The sequence below is a fragment of the Hemitrygon akajei genome, chromosome 30, assembly GCF_048418815.1.
Source record: "Hemitrygon akajei chromosome 30, sHemAka1.3, whole genome shotgun sequence".
Taxonomy (NCBI): domain Eukaryota; kingdom Metazoa; phylum Chordata; class Chondrichthyes; order Myliobatiformes; family Dasyatidae; genus Hemitrygon; species Hemitrygon akajei.
Genome location: NC_133153.1, coordinates 9,872,532 through 9,894,417, shown reverse-complemented (window position 1 = coordinate 9,894,417; position 21,886 = coordinate 9,872,532). Strand labels below are relative to the sequence as shown.

General features: G+C 45.0%; 1 protein-coding gene across 3 annotated transcripts in view; it reads left to right on the top strand.

Annotated features, from left to right (window-relative positions):
- Window positions 1-21,886, top strand: part of adamts17 (ADAM metallopeptidase with thrombospondin type 1 motif, 17) — a 429,617-nt gene that overhangs the window by 204,860 nt on the left and 202,871 nt on the right. For all 3 annotated transcript variants that reach the window (XM_073032969.1, XM_073032968.1, XM_073032970.1), the window contains 2 exons: window positions 4,033-4,173; window positions 13,482-13,632. In XM_073032969.1, the coding sequence (XP_072889070.1) occupies window positions 4,033-4,173; window positions 13,482-13,632 (292 nt within the window). The remainder of the gene's footprint in view (window positions 1-4,032; window positions 4,174-13,481; window positions 13,633-21,886) is intronic.

Genomic DNA, 21,886 nt, shown 5'->3' with positions numbered 1-21,886 from the left:
CACCATCTGCACTTCCAGTCTCAAATGGTACCTGGTGCACCACACACCATTCACCTACCACTAACATCCTCCCACAGTCAGGACCGTCCAAATAATTGACATGCTTGATGACGCATCCTTACGCTCTGTGTGGCTGCAAACCTTACCACCATATCTCAGTAGTACAGCCAGCTGTTCGAGCATGCTAGCCACACATCGACACACTTACTGATATGCATCCTTCTCTGCAGGGTAAGGTAGTGCCCAGTCAGTTACAGTGGACAAAGCAGATCTATGGAGGGGGCATCCTTGTCATTGAACCTCCTCTGCCTACAAGCCTCTGGAACCAGTAGCACCCTCTTGCTTTAGAAATAGATGTGTGAGAGCAGGAAGTAGACATTTGGCCCTTTCAGTCTAGTGCTGGTATTAATTCCACTCATGGCTACTCATCTATCAGAATATCATATTTATTTTCCTTCCTGATACTCCTTGATGTCTTATGGGTCTAGCAATCTACTGTATCTCTCCTTAAAACCATTCAGTGACTTGGCCCCTCTCTGTGTTAGAGACTTGTCCCAGTTTTTTCTTTCAAACTTTGGAGAATTCAGGCCTTGACAACACAATCTCTCCTCAGGTCCAAAATCACAGCGATTAGCCTAGTGAATCTTCATTGCTCTTCCTCTCTGGTAAGTTTATCCTTCATTTGATATCAGAGTCTAATCTGCACACGGTGCTCCAGGTGTAGTCTTACCAACGTCCTACTGTACTTTAAACCTCTACCACTGAACTGTTTCTATGCTACACCTGCATGTTTGCTTTCAGTGTGCAAGGCATCGACATCTCCTATTCTGTCAACAGTTAACTTGTGCCGTGTCTTTGTGTTTATCTTAGTTAAATAGATAACTTCACCCTGACCACCTATACTGCATCTACCACATATTGACCTACTCACTCAAGTTGTCTAAATCACTTTGAAGCCTCTTTGATTGCTCCTCCCATTCCACAACTCAACACAATCTTGTATCATCAGCATACTTAGAAATATTGCACTTTATTCTAGTGGGATACTCTGCATCTCCGTCCGTTGGTTGTTTCAGTAAAATCTGCTGTGTCCCTAAGTCAAATTTGCCAGGTTCTCAGTAAGGTCTGCTGGTCCCACTGTAATATCTGCCAGATTTCTTGGCAAAGTCTGCTTTGTTGCCTCTGTGAGTGAGTTAGGAGAGGAATTTAAGGACTTAGCTGCATTTGTCTCATCCGTGCAGTGGTAAGCACTGATAAGTAACAGGTCAGACCTATGTACTACCATAGGTAGTGGCAGGTCAGCCCATGAAAATAGGAACAATCTTCTACTGGGCCACTGGGAAGTTTCCCTTTTCTTTGAATATTTTTGGAATGGGATTAACTTGAACATGAAATTGGAAGTTTAGATCATCTCATCTGAAGGATTTTCTCAGCCGCTACTTCTGCTTGACAGTGTCAGTCTGAACGATGAGCTCATCCTTCACACAATCAGCCTTTCTCTAAACATCAAACATATGAATGCAGGATCCTTAAGAGATAGAAGCAGAAATAAGTACTTTGGCCTATTGAATCTGCTGTGTCATTCCATCTTGGCTGATTTATTATCCCTCTCAACCCTATTCTCCTGCTATGGGAAATGTCAGCCCTGTTGCAGATGATCTGTGTACAGGCAATTGTAGGTCCTGAACAAAGCCTTGAATCCAGCCCATGGTGTTAGGATGAAAACCTGGTTGCACTACTGTGAGCTTAAGAAACTCCAGTCATCCTGTATTTTTGTTTGATTTCTGTCAGTAAGGCTGAGCGTTGGCAGCCACCAGTCTGGCACCAGATGTTTTATCCAGGCTGATGAAGAGCTGGTGGGAACACAAGGAGAGCCACAGTCTGCAAGGTGTGATTCATAATCAGAGTCAATTCATGGCTGGCTTCTTCTTTGCATTGGAGCATTCAGTGTCACTCCACTTCCTTGTACAGCCATGGAGAAGTATTACCGGAAAACAGGATGTGAAATGCAGGAGTCCATTTCTTCTAGATGCTGATGGTCCAACGTGAACTCCATCACCTTTGGTCACTTGTGCCGATCCCATCTCCATACTGAACAAGCCAAGATGGTCAGCTGCCCCACAGGTTGGCGTGATAACCTGGCACTGAGTACAGAGAGAAAATTCAGTGCAAATATTTTGTGGAGTATAGGCTATGCTTTGAGTCATATCCAGAAGATAGTATGTGCTTTCTTATTGCCAAGAGATTTCCTGTGGGATTGACAGTATTGGGACATTTGAGGGGCATCATTAGGATGCGTATCAACTCTCTGTGTGTGTAGGTCAGCTTGAAGCCTTTTCAGAACACGGAGTGGAAATCTTGGGCAGGGAAGTGGTGAGCTACAGGAGATAAGGTCCTCTGGTTAGTCTCCATTGGTATAAGGGAGCAGGGAGACATCAGCCACAGCTGTCAGCCAGTTGGTGGGTGATGGGAATGGAGGATTCTGGAAACATTGTGCTCTGCCCTGGTTCCAGATGATTCTCTCAATAGTGGTTTGTTATGGCCGAGTTGTTTACTGAGTGCAAGTTAAGCTGTTTGATAATAGAGATTGTCATTTTGGAAACATGACCATGTCTCACCCTCTCCCCACTGCTTAGACCATAAGACACAGAAGCAGAATTAGGCCACTTGGCCCATTGAGTCTGCTCCGCTATTTCATCATGGCTGATCTATATTTCCTCTCAGTTCCAATCTCCTCCCTGTATCCCTTCATTGCCCGACTAATCAAGAATCTATCAAGCTCTGCCTTAAATGTACATAAAGTCTTGGCCTGTGGCAACAAATTCCACAGGTTCACCACTCTCTGGCTAAAGAAATTGCTCCTCATCTCCATTCTGAAAGAATGCCACTGTATTTTGAGGCTGTGCCCTCTGGTCTTAGATACTCCCATTATAGGGAACATCCTTTCCACATCCACTGTATTAAGGCCTTTCAACATTTGATAGGTTTCAATTAGGTCACCCCTAATTCATTTAAATTCCTGTGAATACAGGCCCAAGACTCTTCATATAACGAGCCATTCAATCCTGGAATAATTTTCGTGAACCTCATTTGAACCCTCTCGAGTTTCAGCAAATCCTTTCTAAGATAAGGTGCTCCTGTAGAACCATTTACACAGTGTAGTATGGATGAATCCATGTGTATCTTTCTCCCAAATCTATTCATGGGACACTAGCATTGATTCAGGGTGCGGAGGAGAACTGACCAGCTCTCAATACACTGTGGTCGCCACAGATGGAACACTGTGTACGAGGAACCTCACCGATCTCAGCAGTAACGCTGGGTTGGGTGTGGAGTGGAGGTGAAACATCCAACCCACGGAAACATGGAAATGGGAGTTAGGAGCTATTGATTCAAGTAATGGAGCAGGGTGTTTGATCACAGCTGGAGTTCCACAACAGGGTGACAATCATGGATAAGGTTCCGTTCCTGCTGCAAATTGTAATTTGGACCAGATGTTTTGTAGGTTTACTGGCCAGCATTAACAGCTGTAGTCCAGCAAAGCAGGCACTAATTACAGTGTTGATTTGTAATGGTGGATTGCAAGAAATCTAATGGGAGGTGATTATGTGGGACACCCCTGTCACAGAAAACACCTGGAGAATTTGCTGTGAATTATGCTCACATACTTTATCTCTCTCATTTCCCACTGTCCCATTCATTCATTCTCTCACTTTCTTCCTCTCTACCTCTTTCTGCTCTCTTCTCACTTACTCTTGTGTGCATGCACTCTCTTCCCTCTCTACCATCTGTCTTGCTGACTGTCTCCCTGCTTCTCCTCAATTCACACATTCTCCCTACTCTTGCCCTCCTCATCTCCCTTTCTGCTCTGTATACTTCTCTGTATCCTCTTTCTCTACCCCTTCTTCCTCTCTCCCTCTACACCCTTCACCTTTCTCCACGTCTGATATTTTTTCTGTTCTTACCTCCCCTCTCATCGCTCTTCCATAGCCCTCCCCTCTGCCCCCACTCATCTCTTGTTTGTTTTCACAGCCTGGGGATGAGCCACGATGATGATCATTCTTCCTGTGCTGAAAATTTCCACATTATGTCCGGCGAGTGGGTCAAAGGGAAGAACCCAAGTGATCTCTCCTGGTCTGCCTGTAGCCATGATGACTTGGAGAATTTCCTAAGGTAGGACATGCACTTCTTTTAAATGGTAACATTTTTATTAGAGAATTATCTCCTGGAAGGTATCACTCAGTACAACTGCTCTGCATGTAGCTGGCGTTCTATTGCTCAGACAGCCTCAGGAGCCCCATAATCTCTCTGTGGTGAGACAGTTCTAATTACAGTGGCACTCAGCCAGCCAACTGCTTCTGAACTGTACTTGTAGAAGTAGGGTGTCAGGAGCTGAACCATTTAACACAGGATACCCTGCTTTGACCTGCACTTGTCACCACAGCATTTATGCAGCTGATTCAGTTGAATTTCCTGTCAGTGGTGATTCCCCGATGTAACCGGGGTGGGGGGTGGTAATGGGGACAAGCTCCCACTACCTAGTAAATACTCGCAATGGCATGCAACTCAAACAGTCTGTGATGTCCAAGCCCAGCTCCTGGCCTTCACATGCGATTTCACTACTGAGCTCAGCAGAACCATTTCTACTGACGGGAAGGGGCAAAGACAGGCTCGTGGCACCTTAAAACCAGTTGCTTCGGGCAGATGGGTCTCGTCAGCCGTGGTTGGTTACTCAACTAGGAAAAGGAAAACTCTGATTTCAAACCGCTGTCTTGCGGGAATACCCACTCATGGGGAAGGCTTTGGGAGTAAACCCCAAGGGAAAAATCTGGAGCTGGAGTCCCTAAGGCTGTCCGACGTTGAGTTCAACACAGACCGGCAACCCCTGTGTCGCTTTATTTGGATGCATGGAGCAGGAGAGCTTGCTCTCTATAATCATACTGGCCTGGCTTGCATACTTAGACAGCTAGGATGCAACATCCATGGTCGACCCTGACCGACAGAGGCCTCAATTAAGACAACCCCCTGGATGCTAGCACTGAGGGATTCATTGATGGTAACTTTATATCATGGCCTCTCTTTTATTGATTATTATCATTGTCTGGCTCTTCATTCGCCCCAAGCTTGAATGATGTTAGTTCTTACTGTATGTAGACATGGACTACACATATTTATAAACACAAGAGATTCTGCAGATGCTGGTAATCCAGAATAACACACACAAAATGCTGGAGGTCAGGCAGCATCTATGGAGGGGAATAAATAGTTGACATTTTGGGCCAAGACCCTTCATTAGAACTGGAAAGGAAGTGGCGGGTGGGGTGGGGGGGGGAAGACATCTGAATAAGACCCACTCCTTCTATCTTCTTCCCCCTTCTTTTCCAATCCTAATGAAGGTTCTTGGCCTGAAAAGTCTTGACTGTTTATTCCCCTGCATAGACCTTGGCTGACCTGCTGAGTTTCTCCAGCTTTTTGTGTATGTGGCTACATTTATTTGTAGAGTTGCAAATTGGATTGAACACTGTGCAATCATCATTGAATGTCCTCACTTCAGACTGTGTGATAGAAGGAAGATCTTTGATGAAGCAGCTGAAGTTGGATGGAACTCTTGCAGTGATATCCGAGTACTGAGATGATTGACCTGAAGCAACCACATCTATTTTTCTTCAACTAAGGTAGACTCTCATCACTGGAGTTATTCCCTTTTTTAGTTTCACCAGGACTCTTTGATGTCATAATTGGATAATTACCACTTGATAACACGGGCAGCACTCTCACCTCATCAGTAGAATTTAGCTCCTGGGCCCATTAAGTCTATGAAGAGCTCAGGAGGGGTGTGGTTCTGCTGAAGCTGAATGCTGGGGAGTAGGTTGGTGGTGAGCAAGTGCTGTTTGATGCCACTGTTAATGATCACTTCCATCACTTTGATGATTGATAATAGGCCTGTAATCAGGTAGATTGCCTTTTATCTGGGCAATTGTCCAGCTAGGATCTAAGCCAATGTGCAGGAAATGCTGAAAGAGACTGTTTCTTGGAAAAAAATAAGAGGTGATGAACAAGGAATGAAGAAATGAAAAGGAAGGAAGAACTAAAGTTAATTGACAAAAAAAACCTCCCATTTTTTTCTCAGCAATATTTTTATTGTTTTTTAAAATTAAATAAAGAAAGCATAGTACAAAGGAGGTTTGTGCAGTACATAACAAATGTAAAATTCACATCTATGAAGGAGATGCACCCATAGTACAATCATGCTTTGGTTGCCTCTCTGCCCCGACCTACCCCTCCCAATTCCCAACTCCAAGCCATCACTGCATTAGCAAAAAGGGTTAAACAGAACCTTTTCCCCCCACAGAGCTGCATTGGTATAGAGAAGGTGTATTTTCCTAACACAAACTGTTGTACGTTTACACGTCTGAGTTCGTAGAATTTTACCGGAGAATGCTGAAAGTCAGGGAGTTATGTGCAGAGGAAAGGAAGAAGGGATGAACCTTTAGTTTGGTTGGGAATTCTGAAAATATCCAAGAAAGGGCCCCCCACCTTTTGGAACTTTACGTCAGAATTGAAATTTGAATAATGGATCTTCTCAAGGTATAGACTGGACATGATGTCCCTAAGCCACTGAGCATGGGTGGGCGGGGCAGCACCCTCCACCTTAGCAAGACGGCTCGCCTGGCCAAAAGAGAGGCAAAAGACAGTATGCGAAGTTTGGTCCGACTTAGGTGCGCATCCCCTCTCTGGAGGTGCCGAAAAGAGCAATCAAAGGGTTAGGTTCCAGATTGTAATTAAGTATTTGGGATAGAATTTGGAAAACATCTTTCCGGTACTTTTCCAAGCTAGGGCACGTCCAGTACATGTGAATAAGGGAAGCCTCGCCCCTTTTGCATTTGTCGCAGCAGGGATTAATATCTGGGTAAATGCGAGATAATTTAGTTTTAGACATATGGACCCCGTGTACGACCTTGAACTGTAACAGGCAGTGGCGGGCACATAAAGAGGTTGAGTTAACTAACTTGAGAACTGAATCCCGTACATCGTCCGACAGTGAAAAATTTAAATCTTGCCATTTTTTTTTTAACCTCACCTCTGTAACTGCTGTAGAGGAGCATTACTTTAATAAACTCACAGCTCCATGCACTGGAACACGCTCTTGGTGCTTAGCCTTCGATTTTTGGTTACATTTCATTGCCTTCTTAGTCAGTGCAGTAGCAGGATACAGATAATGTGGCAGGTAATCATCCGGTGGAAGCAACATGATGACCTGAGCTGTTAAATGCTCCCTGCTGCAGAGCACCTGGGATTTGTTACAAGTTTTAAACCGGCTTGATCTGTCTCTCACGTACAGCGACGCAGGTCTCTGCTGCATGAGTGGCGCAGTGATGCAGCTCGTCGCTCCATTGACCCAGGTTTAATCCTGGCCTCTGGAGCTGTCCGTGAAGATAGAGTCACAGAGAAGTACAGCTCAGGAACAGGCCCTAGTCTGTGCTGAAATCTTGCACGCTTCTTCCTGTGACTGCACGAGTTTCCTCTGGTTTCCTCCCACATCCCAAAGGTGTGCAGGTTGGTAGGATGCAGTGCATTGTGTTAGTGTGTAAGGCAGTGGTAGATTATTTGGGGGGTGTGGATAATCAATGGGTATGAGGGGAGAATGGGTTACAGGGAAAATGGGATTGACCTGCATGTAGCTACAGACTTAATGGTCTAAAGTGGCTTCCTCCTATGTCATAAGCAAAATAGAAATATAGAAATATTCTATACAGCGTAACACTTATTCATATAACTGTATAACCCAAGGCTGAAACCCTTGTGATGGATGTGGTGTAATTAAGTGGTGATATAATGGATGTGTTTGAGATGACAGAGAGAAATGACTTCCTCTGGTGTGAGAGTCCAGATGAAGGGGGAACAATCTTAAAATTCAAGTAAGTCCATGGAGGGTTGATGCCAGAAAACATTCCATCATACAAGTGTAATGCAAATCTGGAATAGTCAAATTCCAAAAGTATGATTGTAAGACAAGGGTGTTAAGTGGTAAGGAACCAATTTGGAGAGATGGAATTTGCCATGATTGAATTAAGTGAGGGAATGAAGTTGGGGGTGAATCGATGACTGCTGTTTCTTGTTCGTAAGGGTTCACTGGAATTTAGGGATCTGAGACATCTTGGTGTCCTCATAGAAAGTTAACGTCCTGGTTTAGCAAGTAATTATCAGAGCAAATGAAATGTTAGAATTTTTTTGCAAATGGGTGGAGTACAAATGTAAGGATGTTTTCCTGGAACAACACAGGGCACTGGTGTTTCCCCTGTCAACCCCCATAGTAAGGTTTTGATTTCCTGAAAAGTGGAAGATTTGGTGTGTAGATTATGTAGAGAAGGTTGATTCCTGTGATATAGAGGTGTCTTATAAGGAAAGATTAAGCAGATAGTGCCTTTAGTTCCTGGAAATCAGTAATCAGCAAGGGAGATGAGGCTGAGTACAGGGCTACAGTGGGAAACTTTGTCACATGGTGCAAGCAGAATCATCTGCAGCTTAATGTGAAAAAGACTAAGGAGCTGGTGGTGGACCTGAGGAGGGCTAAGGCACTGGTGACCCCTGTTTCCATCCAAGGGGTCAGTGTGGACATGGTGGAGGATTACAGCTACCTGAGGATACGAATGGACAATAAACTGGACTTGTCAAAGAACACTGAGGCTGTCTACGAGAATGGTCAGAGCCGTCTCTATTTCCTGAGGAGACTGAGGTCCTTTAACATCTGCCGGACAATGCTGAGGATGTTCTACGAGCCTGTGGTGGCCAGTGCTATCATGTTTGCTGTTGTGTGCTGGGGCAGCAGGCTGAGGGTAGCAGACACCAACAGAATCAACAAACTCATTCGTAAGGCCAGTGATGTTGTGGGGGTGGAACCGGACTCTCTGATGGTGGTGTCTGAAAAGAGGGTGCTGTCCAAGTTGCATGCCATCTTGGACAATGTCTCCCATCCACTCCATAATGTCTCCATAATTAGGCACAGGAGTACATTCAGCCAGAGACTCATTCCACTGAGATGTAACACTGAGCGTCATAGGAAGTCATTCCTACCTGTGGCCATCAAACTTTACAACTCCTCCCTCGGAGTGTCAGACACCCTGAGCTAATAGGCTGGTCCTAGACTTATTTCCACTTGGCATGATTAACTTATTATTATTTAATTATTTATGGTTTTATATTGTTATATTTCTTCACTATTCTTGGTTGGCGCGGCTGTAACGAAACCCAATTTCCCTCGGGATCAATAAAGTATGTCTGTCTGCCTTGTCTGTCTGTCTGTCAAGAGATCTCATTGAAATATAAGAATCCTGAGGAGAATTGGCCGAGTAAGTGCTGTGAAGATAATACAGGGGCCCTGGAGTGGATGTGGTGAAATCAAAACAGGTGGGACAGAGGCAGAGAAGATGGCAGAATGAAATGGTCTCTTTACTGAAAGCAGAAGGAGGGGAATCCAGTCAACATAATGGTAGGGAAGTCTGTGGGTTCTGTTGGATTTAGCTGCTAATCGATCTCCTAAGATGGAGATAGAAACCTAAAGAGTTAGAGACAACAAATAAAACATTGGAGGAACTCAGTGGGCAGGCAACATCTGTGAGAAATGGCCAGTGAATGCTGTGGGTCACGAACCTTCATCTGGACTGGTTTTGATCCAAATATTGTCTGCCTCAACTACCTATCAATGCACAAGAGAAAGAAATAAGGGCAGGTGGCGAGCAGTTTTCAAGCAAATATTATTCTACAGAGGCCACAAAGTGACAGGCATCAATGGAGACCAGTGAGAAATTGGAGCTGGGGCCCAGGTCCAATTAGCCAAGATGTTGATGACAGGAAGAGTTTGTTGAGGGTTTGAACAGTCAGCACTCCTTCCATTGGCAGAAAGCAATTCTCACACAGCAGTGGCAGCAGTTGAGTACTGTCCCTCACAAAATGCTGTTCATATTAATGTTGAAATTAAAACTGTAAGTAACTAATGTTTCAAATACAGTAGATTCCGGTTAATTAGCCAATCGGTTGATCAGGAAGCTGCTTAATTGGGACAACTTTTAAACAGTAAAAACTAATCGAGGAAATAGCTGGGATTCCTTTAGTTTATTTGGGACACTATACTGATGATTTGGGACAGGAGGTTGTTGCTGAACAGTCTCTAACTAGCGTCAGTTGTGTGGTCATTGGACACTACACCGTGCTTAGAGTGAGCAGTTGTCAGTTGCATGTGTTAGTGTTCAAAAAACAGTGCCTTTGTCACTAATAGTTGGTGAGAAATACGACTATTGAGAACTGTTCTGCTCACTACGATTTTAAGCATACTGACTCAGAGCTGCCAGAAATGGTTGGGAGTGAAAATGAAACGAATTCACTACTTAAACAAGATAGCAACTACAAAGAACTTGAAGGTATTGACAATCATCTTGAATGTTACAATGAAAATGAAGATTTGAAGGATGCAATTATTGAAAGGATTGTACAAACCCCATTTCCAGAAAAGTTGGGATATTTTCCAAAATGCAATAAAAACAAAAATCTGTGATATGTTAATTCACGTGAACCTTTATTTAACTGACAAAAGTACAAAGAAAAGATTTTCAATAGTTTTACTGACCAACTTAATTGTATTTTGTAAACATCCACAAGTTTAGAATTTGATGGCTGCAACACACTCAACAAAAGTTGGGACAGAGTTAAAATAAGATTGAAAAGTGCACAGAATATTCAAGTAACACCAATTTGGAAGACTCCACATTAGGCAGGCTAATTGCTAGCAGGTGAGGTATCATAACTGGGTATAAAAGTAGCATCCATCAAAGGCTCAGTCTTTGCAAGCAAGGATGGGTCCTGGCTCACCCCTTTGTGCCAAAATTCGTGAGAGAATTGTTAGTCAGTTCAAAAGGAACATTTCCCAACGCAAGATTGCAGAGAATTTAGGTCTCTTCAACATCTACAGTACATAATATTGTGAAAAGATTCAGAGAATTCAGAGACATCTCAGTGCGTAAAGGGCAAGGTGGGAAACCACTGTTGAATGCACGTGATCTTTGAGCCCTCAGGCGGCACTGCCTAAGAAACCGTCATGCTACTGTGACAATTATAGCCACCTGGGCTCGGGAGTACTTCAGAAAACCATTGTCACTTAACACAGTCCGTCGCTGCATCCAGAAATGCATCTTGAAACTGTATTACGCAAGGAGGAAGCCATACATCAACTCTATGCAGAAACGCCGGCGAGTTCTCTGGGCCCGAGCTCATCTCAGATGGACCGAAAGACTGTGGAACCGTGTGCTGTGGTCAGATGAGTCCACATTTCAGCTAGTTTTCGGAAAAAATAGGCGTTGAGTTCTCCGTGCCAAAGATGAAAATGACCATCCTGATTGTTATCAGCGAAAGGTGCAAAAGCCAGCATCTGTGATGGTATGGGGGTGCATCAGTGCCCACGGCATGGGTGAGTTGCATGTATGTGAAGGTACCATTGACTCTGAGGCGTATATTAGGATTTTAGAGAGACATATGTTGCCATCAAGGCGACGTATCTTCCCGGGACGTCCATGCTTATTTCAGCAGGACAATGCCAGACCACATTCTGCACGGGCTACAACAGCGTGGCTTTGTAGACACAGAGTGCGTGTGCTTGACTGGCCTGCTGCCAGTCCAGATCTATCTCCTATTGAAAATGTATGGTGCATCATGAAGAGGGGAATCGGACAATGGAGACCATAGACTGTTGAGCACCTGAAGTCTTATATCAAGCAAGAATGGACAAAATTTCCAATTGCAAATCTACTACAATTAGTATCCTCAGTTCCAAAACGATTAAAAAGTGTTATTAAAAGGAAAGGTGATGTAACACAATGGTAAACATGCCTCTGTCCCAACTTTTGTTGAGTGTGTTGCAGCCATCAAATTCTAAATTTGTGTATATTTACAAAATACAATCAAGTTGGTCAGTAAAACTATTGAAAATCTTTTCTTTGTTCTCTTGTCAGTTAAATAAAGGTTCACGTGAATTAACATATCACAGATTTTTGTTTTTATTGCATTTTGGAAAATATCCCAACTTTTCTGGAAATGGGGTTTGTATGAAGGCAGTCCATTATCTGCACTAGGTGTCTGCTGATTTTTTTCATTTACAATCAATCAAAAGAACACAGTTGGGTTCTGTGGATGAATTCCTCTATCAGTAACTATTAAGAACTAATACACAGTTTTATAGTACTGTAGCAGCATTGGTAGTGTTTTGATTTATTCTGTATTTCATTTAAATACATAAATTGTTACTCAGTTTATACTTTTATTATTTCCTTGAAACTTCAGCTAAATGGGGCAGCTGCTTAATCGGGCCAAAATGTAGTGGTCCTGATGTGTCCCAATTAATCGGAATCCACTGTACAGGAAATTTTGCATTTAAGGCATTTAACATCTACGTTTGTACATGACCAGGGAACTGATTGTGAACTTCAGGAAGTGGAAGTCAGGATAAAACACACCAGTCCTCGTTGAAGGAGCAGCTTCAAGTTCCTGGTCATTAACATCTCAGAGGGTCTGTCCTGGGCAAAACACATTGATGCAGTCGTGAAGAAGGCACACCTATGGTAATGGAAATGTCACCAAGAATCTTATAAAATTCAACAGATGTATATGGAGAGGATTCTGACTGGTATGAAGGCTCCATGCATGGGATTGCAAGAGGCTACAAAGGGTTTTAAACAATTTCATCATGAGCAGAACCCCCTCCACCAGCAAGAACATTTTGAAGAAGGCAACATCCAACATTAAGGACCCTCACATGCATCTTCTCAAAACAACCATCAGAGAGGTGGTACAGAAGCTTGAAAAACCACAGTCAATGTCTCAGTAACAGCGTTTTCCCTCATCTATCAGCTATCTGAACCAACAATGAATGCTATTTCATTATTTCTTACTTGCACTATTTATTTTTGTAATTTATAGATTTTTATCTCTTCGCACTGTAATGCTGCTGCAAAGCGACAAGATTTCAAACCATATCCCAGTGATTATAAATCTTATTCTGATTATGGTGAGAGGAGGAAAGCTTGAAAGAGGTGAGCATGCTAAGTTTATTATGCAGAAAGTGTGAGATACCTGGAACAGACTTCCAGGGATATTGGTGGAAGCAGGTATGCTAGAGGTGTTTCAGAGGCTTTTTAATAGTCTAATGAATAAGCAGGGAATGGAGGGGTATAGAATATGAGCTGGCAGAAGAGATTTAGTTTAATTTGGTGCTGATGTTGTGGGCTGAAGGGCCCGTTCCTGTGCTGTTCAGTTCTGTATTCTATATAACTGATGGACAGGAGAGCTCACATTCAAGGAAGGCTGATGGTACCGCTCAAATCAAAGAGGCTTGAAGGCTTTATAGTGCCTTTAGTTAGAACTGTTAGCATTGTTCAGCTTGTTTTGCAAAGCTCAATGTATTTTTAAACTTTTATGTGTGTTATCTTTAACAGGTCAAAGGCTAGTTCTTGCCTCTTGGAGACTGATCCAAGAAGTCATCATGCAACAAGACTCCCACCAAAATTGCCAGGCATGCATTACAGCGCTGATGAACAGTGTCAGATTCTCTTTGGAATCAATGCAACTTTCTGTAAAGAAATGGAGGTAATTTTACAGGACACTTTATAAAATGTCTGTGGATTATACTCAGTGGGATTTTTGTGATGTGAGAGTGAACACAGTTAAAAAGATGCATCTCATACCCACTGGCAAACGTTCACATATTCAATGAACTTTAACTTGCCCAAATTTCTGCAAGCAGATAACTGGTGCTGTGAAGGTTCAATGGATTACGGTGGATGGAGCATGTGTTGCCCAGTTATCTTTTAGTGTTGGGATGAGCAAGGAAACTGCTGAGAGCCCACAAAGCAGTGAGAGTAATATCTTCAGTTATGAGCTGTGAGAAGTATAAGTCTGTTTTCCTCACCCACCCTCTTGCCCACTCTCTCTCCTACTCTCCTTCTCATCTAGTCTCTCACATGCCATTTTGGTCTTCTCCAGTCACCGTTTCAAAGAATGATTGAAAAGAACTATAAAGCATTTTGAGAAGTCTCAACCTTGATGCTGAAAAGCATAAGAAGTTTTGACAATGGGTTGAAGTGAACCTGGCAATCCACCAGCTCCTGAAAGAATGTGTGAGTGAACAACCCATCTCCACACAGATAGAACTGAAGGGTGAATACTTTCAATACTATGATGCCTAACACATCTCTCCCAATCTGCCCCAAAACATTGCACAATCAATAAGAGTATTCCTGCTGTGTAACCACTGTTTTAAGGTAGGAAGCACAGCATTTGCGTTACACACAATGAACAGTTATCTAAATCCTGAAGCAGTTCTTTTTAGAAACCTGCTCCTTAAAGCTATTGCTGCTCAGTTTACCACATGCAAGGAAAACTGTCAGTTTTCCTGTGGCCATGGGATGTAGTTTTAAGCAGTACAAGGAACATCCCTTATCTCACACACCCCAACACAGTCTGTTGCTCGGCAGAGAACACTCCATCACCATCCTCACAACACTTAGCTGAACATCATCCTCCAAAAACCACCAAACCCACACACTAAATACAAGGTTCTGCAGATGCTGGAAATCCAGAGTAACACACACAAAATGCTGGAGAAACTTAGCAGGTCAGGCAGCTTCTATGGAAATGAATGAACAGTCAATATTTCAGGCCAAGACCCTTCTTCAAATCTGGGAAAGAAAGGGGAAGATGCCAGAATAAAAAGGTGAGGTGAGGAGAGGAAAGGTCATAGGTGAAGCCAGGTGGATGGGAAAGGTAAAGGACTAGAGAAGAAGACTGCTCCTCCCACAGAGACAGCTCTGCCTTTCACACTGTATGTTAAAGTTTCTTCTCTTCCTTCTTTTCTTTCCCCACAAGCTAACTGCTGCATTCATCAATTCACTCTTCCCCTCCTCTTCCAGCTTTTCCTGACTCTAATTTCCTTTCCTTTTCCCTTGCAACTTTTCTTCTCATGTTCTTGGTCTATCCCTTCTTTCTCCTGTTCCCTGTTTGTTAATCCTCTCCTCTCTGTCTCATTCCCTTTCTTCTTTTCTCCAGTCATCCAACCTATTCTCCTTCTCGCCTTTCTCCCTCTCCTCATATTTTCCCATCACTACCTCTCCTGATATCACTCCCTCCTCACCTTCTCCTTCTACCTGACTCCTTTCTCATGCTGGTTCAATTTTTCCCTTCCCCATATTTTGACTCCTCCAAGTGGACATTGGTCAATCTCTTCCTCCCCTTCTTGCCCTCCGTTGCCTGAGGTCCAGGCTTCCTATGCACCTGTGGTGGGCCAAAGGTATTAGAAGAGAGCTTGAAGGACATGAGATTATAAACTGAGCCAGTTCACTGTTTGACAGGATCTCATTTTTCACCCTAACCTACAGGAGTGAGAGAGGCTTTGCTGGGGCTCTTCATTTTAATGCTGGCGTTGTAGATGTCAGTCAATAAATGAAAACCACAACTGTAACATTACTCGACAGCAAACACCGCCTAAGCCACTGCACTCTGAGCAAACTGAGGCTTGGAAACACATGTGCTGCAGTGGCAGCAGGAGAGACTTATAAAATAAGGGCTTTGTTCTTGCCTGAATTTCTTGAAGTCTTGACCTCGCCCTTGTTGAGCATTTTCTGTGAACATCTGGAGCTGATTAAAGTACATGAACAGAACAATAAGGACCAGATGGATAGCAAGACCCACGATCCAAACCTGCCCTTTACCGTACTCTGCTGGTGAAACGCGAACTGCACATCTTGCCTACTGTGGGGGTGCACTGGGGTGGTGTTTGCTCCTAGATGAGGGTTTGGGCATGCGTTTAGATATTGGGGGGGGGGGAGGAGGAGGCTTTCCACATGGGCCTAGGGCATAGTTGATGTGATTCCAGGAAGGCCTGTGTGTCCAGGAGAGGCACACTTTCCAGAGAATGTAATTACTGCCAAAAATCCAACCCCTCCAACCTCTCAGTAAATTTAGTGCTCTCACCTGAGGCCAGAATCCTTTCTGTACTGCAGTGATCAAGATAGAATGAAACTCTAAAGGGGTTACTTTATAATATCAGTTCAATATTAACTCTTTCCTGGATCTCCACAACTTGCTAACATATTCAGAGATCCGCTGCACCAGCTTTGTTTTCCAAATCAGGATTCCCAGATGTCTTTCATTTTACACAGACTGCAGTTTCTTTCCATTTAAGTAAAGTCGCTACTGGATTTTGTTTTGTCTCCACATGAAGCACCTTGCGTTTCTCTCCACTGAATTTCAGCTACCCCCTCCTCTATCTGACCCAAACCAAAAACAGTTTGTTTCTCTCTAGTGCCCGTAATGCCGTTGCATTTAGGGCAGCAATGAAGATCCTCCATTCCCTTCATCGTGTTAGTAGCTTGGTTTTCACTGCTGCCAGACATACAAGTTCCGGGTGGAGATTCATGAATACCATCACACTCAGATGTAAAAAGATTCTTCATTGCTGTTTCCTTAACAGTTTTGTTTTGCCAGTCAAGGTTGTTCGCCCAGAGCTGAACCCCTGAACCTGGAGGACCGGTGGACCACTCTTAGTCTGGCCTCTACCCCTTGACCTTTTTGGCATTGGTGACCATACGAAGAGCCAAAGCATAAAGCCCTGACCCCAGCCAACATAGCTCTCCAGGTCATTGATGCACACAAGCCTCCAAACCATAACAAGGCTGTGGTCATTTTGGAGGTGACAGTCCGTTTGGTTAGTGTCAAATACAAACAGTCACTGTGTCAGTTCTTAGAAACCTATTGTTACTTCCAATAACTCTGGCTTTCTTTATTTCTATGAACAGTTTTCCCCAGAGGAATTATGAATATTTTCCAGATTTTTCCCCCTGTAATCTTTGTGAGCACTTTCAGTCCATCCTCAGTAAATCTAGTAACTTGGATTGGCCAAACCTTCCTATCCATGCATGCCGAGAATTTATTGTCTACCTCTGTGACTGTCCCATTTACTTGTTCTATCATCCCAAGTTTGTACTTACATGGGTGTCAAACTCACAGGTCTGTAGTTACCTTTGGGCCTCAGGCACCTCTTTGGTATTCAGAAATTTAATGAAGATTTATGGCTGAGCTCTTGCAGTTTTCTCCCTTGCTTCCTTGAGGATGCTTGGATCTATCTTATTCGGCCCCTGAGACAAATTTACCTTAAGTTTGCGTAGCTGTTTGGTAGACGTGCCACGAGTAATGAGAACAGTGCTGTAGATTCCTTGCAATACTCTGCAGTTAACTCTCCAAAGCAAATAATCACTTGCCTTCTCCTCAGTAACAAAAAAATGAGACAAAAATTGGAGCTTTGAAACATTGATTTATGTTCCCATTGGCACACCTTCTCCTGCATTCTCACATCTAGCTGAAATACTTGACCATCCTTCAGTCTGTTCTTTACCTATTTCAGCTTAGGTGCAGGACCTTCATGGTGTAAATCTTCCAGAAACCTCTGAAAATTGGGCAGGTGCCTGAGGGAGCAGTTACTGCAAATGCTTTACAGTTCTAGTGGTCACTGATTGGGGTTTGATTCCTGCCGCTGTCTGTAAGGGGTTTGTATGTTTACCCCATGACTATGTGGGTTTGCTCTGGATGTTTATGTTTCCTCTCACATTCCAAAGTATTACGGTTGGAGTTAGTGAGTAGTGGGCATGCTGTGTTGGTGCTGGAAGACTTGCAATACTTGCAGGCTGCCCCCAGCATAATCCTTGCTGGTTTGATGCAAACACTATATTTCACTGTATGGCCAATGTTTTGATGACAGATAATCCCCAGTCTCTAGTCTGTACGGACTCCTCCCAGCTTCAGCACCCTAATTAATAAGGCTTCCACACAATGGATGGTTGTGTGTCCTGGAAGATGAGTGAACTCTGGTTCAGTGCTATTATACCAGAAGGGTCATGGGAGCAGACCACACCAAAATATTGACAGGAGGTACAGTGATAAAGAAGAAAATATTTATTCTCCATCTCTTCTCTTGCACTTGGCACAGGTGTATCTTGCTCCTTAGTTTTTTTGCTCTGTGTGGGATCATGCATGTGAAGTGCAGGAGGAGGAGTCTCATTCAGAGGATTGGAGATTTCTGCTGTGGAGAGTCCTTTCAAATGTTTGACAGTCATCTCAGGGAACTTATCATAAGCTTATAACCAAACTTAATACACATAAGGACTGAGTGTGTTAGAACATTTTGGTCTGATATGATCAAGACTGTTTGTTTCACTATTCAGATTGTTTTCAGGTATTCAGCTGTTTATCGCTTGCTGCACATCACTGAGATATTCAAACAGGCTCTTTCAGGACTGAATGACCTTTGTGTAATTTTGCATCAGTGATGTGCACAATGATGTCATTCCCTACACAGTACTCTTATGGCTGCTCTGGGGCAACGTTCTGGCTAAATCCCTCACTTCAACGTTGACCAGTCTCCTCTCGCACTGTTTCCTCCAATTACTCCCCATTCCATTCCCTCATTGCACGCGTACGTACGTACACACGCGCGAACTCCTTCCTTTCCTCCCTCCTTCCCTCCTGATCTCATAGCAATACACACAAAATGCAGGAGGAACTCAGCAGGCCAGGCAGAATCTATGTTTAAAAAAAAAAGTACAGTTGACATTTTGGGCCAAGACCCTTAAGCAGGACCCGTTTCTCTTGATCACTCTGAGACTCAGACTCCAACCCGCAAGTTCCCAGCACATGATCTCCTGAAACCCCGGCATCCCTCAGTCCTGGCCTCAGTTCACGGCAGAAGTCAGCAACTTCTCACTACAAATGTTGTGCACTGCAAGCTAGACTCTGAGTCAGTCCTTGGCACCTCCCTACTTACAGCACTATGAACTTCCAGGTCTAAATATGTTTGGAGTTTGGAGAGCAGTGAATTCCTTAACACACCACTTGCTGTCAACGGGTGATGTCTTAACATAAAACCTCGTGGAATGTTTGTCCCTAACAGTCTAGGTTATTTTAGAGGTGATACAATTAACTGTAAATTAGATTACAAGCTTATTTACATTTTGCTTTAGGACAAGGACACACTCTATGTTGGTGTTGGCAACAAAAAAACCTCCATGTGCTTTAAATTTGAACTAAAGATTGAAAGTGTTGCACACACTCTACAGTTCAGGCAGTGACTGGAGTGAAACAGAGAATGTTTTGGCCAATGGTCTTTCATAAAACTGTGAAAATAAGGAAACATAATTATCTTAAGTTGCTAAGAAGGTCAGGATGGAGGGGAAAGCAAAGGGAATATCTGTGATAGGGGGCAGATGGATTACAGGATTCCCTAGGTAACAAATAGATTCTGTTTTACAGATGTCCATAAGTTAATTCTAATTGCAAATTGGAAAATGCACAGAAAAAGAATCACTCAAATTGGTAACAGTATTGTAATGAGTGGTGTCAAAAGCACGTAACACTGAAAAGAAAGGACAATTGCTAAAAGTGGCGACCCACTTTCTGCGCAGGCAAACCGGCTCACAAATAGCCAGTGCGCGGGGGGAGACTTTGGTAATGCACCTCTAATGTTATTTCCACCCGGAGAGGGTGGGCGCTAGGGATTAAATGCCAGTGCCGCCAAGTTTGAATAAACTAGTCTCGAAATGACTTACCGACTGCGTGTCGTTATTTCAGCGCTGTGTGTAGCACATCGCTACATTGGTGACCCCGACGGTCCAAACGGGATTTGGACCAAAGATGACCGACTCTTCATCTGTTCCCGTAGTTTCGCTGAAACTGCCGACTTTCTGGACGCTGCGACCACGCGTGTGGTTTAGCCAAGCAGAAACCCAGTTCCAGATTCAGCAGATATTCTCTGATTCCACGCGTTACTACCACGTGGTGAGCGCCTTTGACCAGGAGACGGCCGCCCAGGGTGCGGATTTCATACAGTCGCCCCCGGAAGAAGGCAAATATGAAGCATTCAAAGCGCTGCTCATTGGGACCTTTGGCCTCTCATGGCGTGAGCGGGGTGCCCGCCTGCTTCACCTGGATGGTTTGGGAGACAGACTGCCGTCAGCATTGATGAACGAGATGCTGGCCCTGGCTGACGGACACAAGCCCTGCCTCATGTTCGAGCAAGCGTTCCTAGAACAACTGCCCAGGGACATACATCTGCTACTGGTCAACACAGATTACAGCGACTCCCGGAAGGTGGCGGCCTGGGCAGACGTGCTGTGGAAAGCCAAGAGGGAGAGCGTGGAGTTCGTCGGTCAGATTACCAGGCCACGCACCCAACAGCGGACCAGACCAGGCCCGGCAGGGGGGTGCTGTGGTGAACTACATATACCTGTCTGGACATGCCCCCCCTGCTGACTGCTCCTGTGGCCCCTCCCACTGACCGTGGCTCCTCCCACAGACCCCGGTATAAAGGCGATTGAGGCCTGAGCCCTGCCCTCAGTCTCCAGGATGTAGTATGGTGGTCAACTACTGCTTGTTCTTTCTTCCAGTCAATAAAAGCCGATATCTTGCCTCACGTTTCAGAGAGTTATTGATGGTGCATCAGGCGCACACAACACTGAGGCAGGAGTGAGGAGGCCAGTGAACAGTGGTGTTTCTACCACCAGCGGTGGGGCACAAAAGCCTGCTGTTGTCGCCCGCCCTACAAGGGCCAGCTGCCGCTAATGACTATGGCGGCTGGCCACCAGGACAGCCTCTTGTACGTCTGGGACAAACAGTCGGGACGCCGCTTCTTGGTTGACACTGGAGCGGAAATCAGCGTCTTGCCCCCGACGGGGTACGTCACCTGCAACGGGAAGCCAGGACCCACCTTGAGGGCCGCAAACGGCAGCACGATACGGACCTACGGCACCCGCACAGTGCAGCTACAGTTCGGCGCCAGCCGGTTCATGTGGGACTTCACACTGGCCGCCGTGGCCCAACCACTCCTGGGGGCAGACTTCTTGCGAGCTCACAGCCTGCTGGTCGACTTGCAAGGGAAAAGACTGGTACATGCCGAGACTTTCCAGATGTTCTCCCTGGGTGAAGCCAAGTTGCCGACCCCACACCTGGACTCCATCACGCTGTCGGACAACAAATTCACCAGAATCCTGGCGGACTTTCCATCGATTCTGGCACCGCAGTTCACGGCAGCCATGCCCAGACACGGGGTTCAGCACCACATCCCGACCCAGGGACCAGAATCCTGGCGGACTTTCCATCGATTCTGGCACCGCAGTTCACGGCAGCCATGCCCAGACACGGGGTTCAGCACCACATCCCGACCCAGGGACCACCCCTCCACGCCCACACACTAAGGCTCCCCCCGGAAAAGCTCCGCCTGGCGAAGGAGGAGTTCAAGAGGATGGAGGAATTGGGGATCGTACGGAGGTCCGACAGACCCATGGGCCTCCCCCCCTGCACATGGTGCCCAAAGCAGCCGGGGGTTGGAGACCATGCGGTGACTACCGCAGACTGAATGAGGCTACAACTCCAGACCGCTAACCCGTGCCGCACATACAGGACTTTGCAGCAAACCTGCACGGGGCAAGAATATTTTCCAAAGTAGTCCTTGTCCGGGGATACCATCAAATCCCGGTGCACCCTGAAGACATCCCCAAAACGACACATCACTCCGTTTGGCCTGTTCGAGTTCCTCCGAATGCCGTTCGGCCTGAAGAATGCCGCACAGATGTTCCAGCGGCTAATGGACGCGGTGGGATGCGACCTGGACTTTGCGTTCATCTATTTGGACGACATCCTTATAGCCAGCAGTAGTCGCCAGGAGCATCTGTCCCACCTCCGCCAGCTCTACTCCCGCTTGAGTGATTTTGGCCTCACGATCAACCTGGCCAAATGCCAGTTCGGTCTCGATACCATCGACTTCCTGGGTCACAGGATTACCAAAGACGGGGCAACA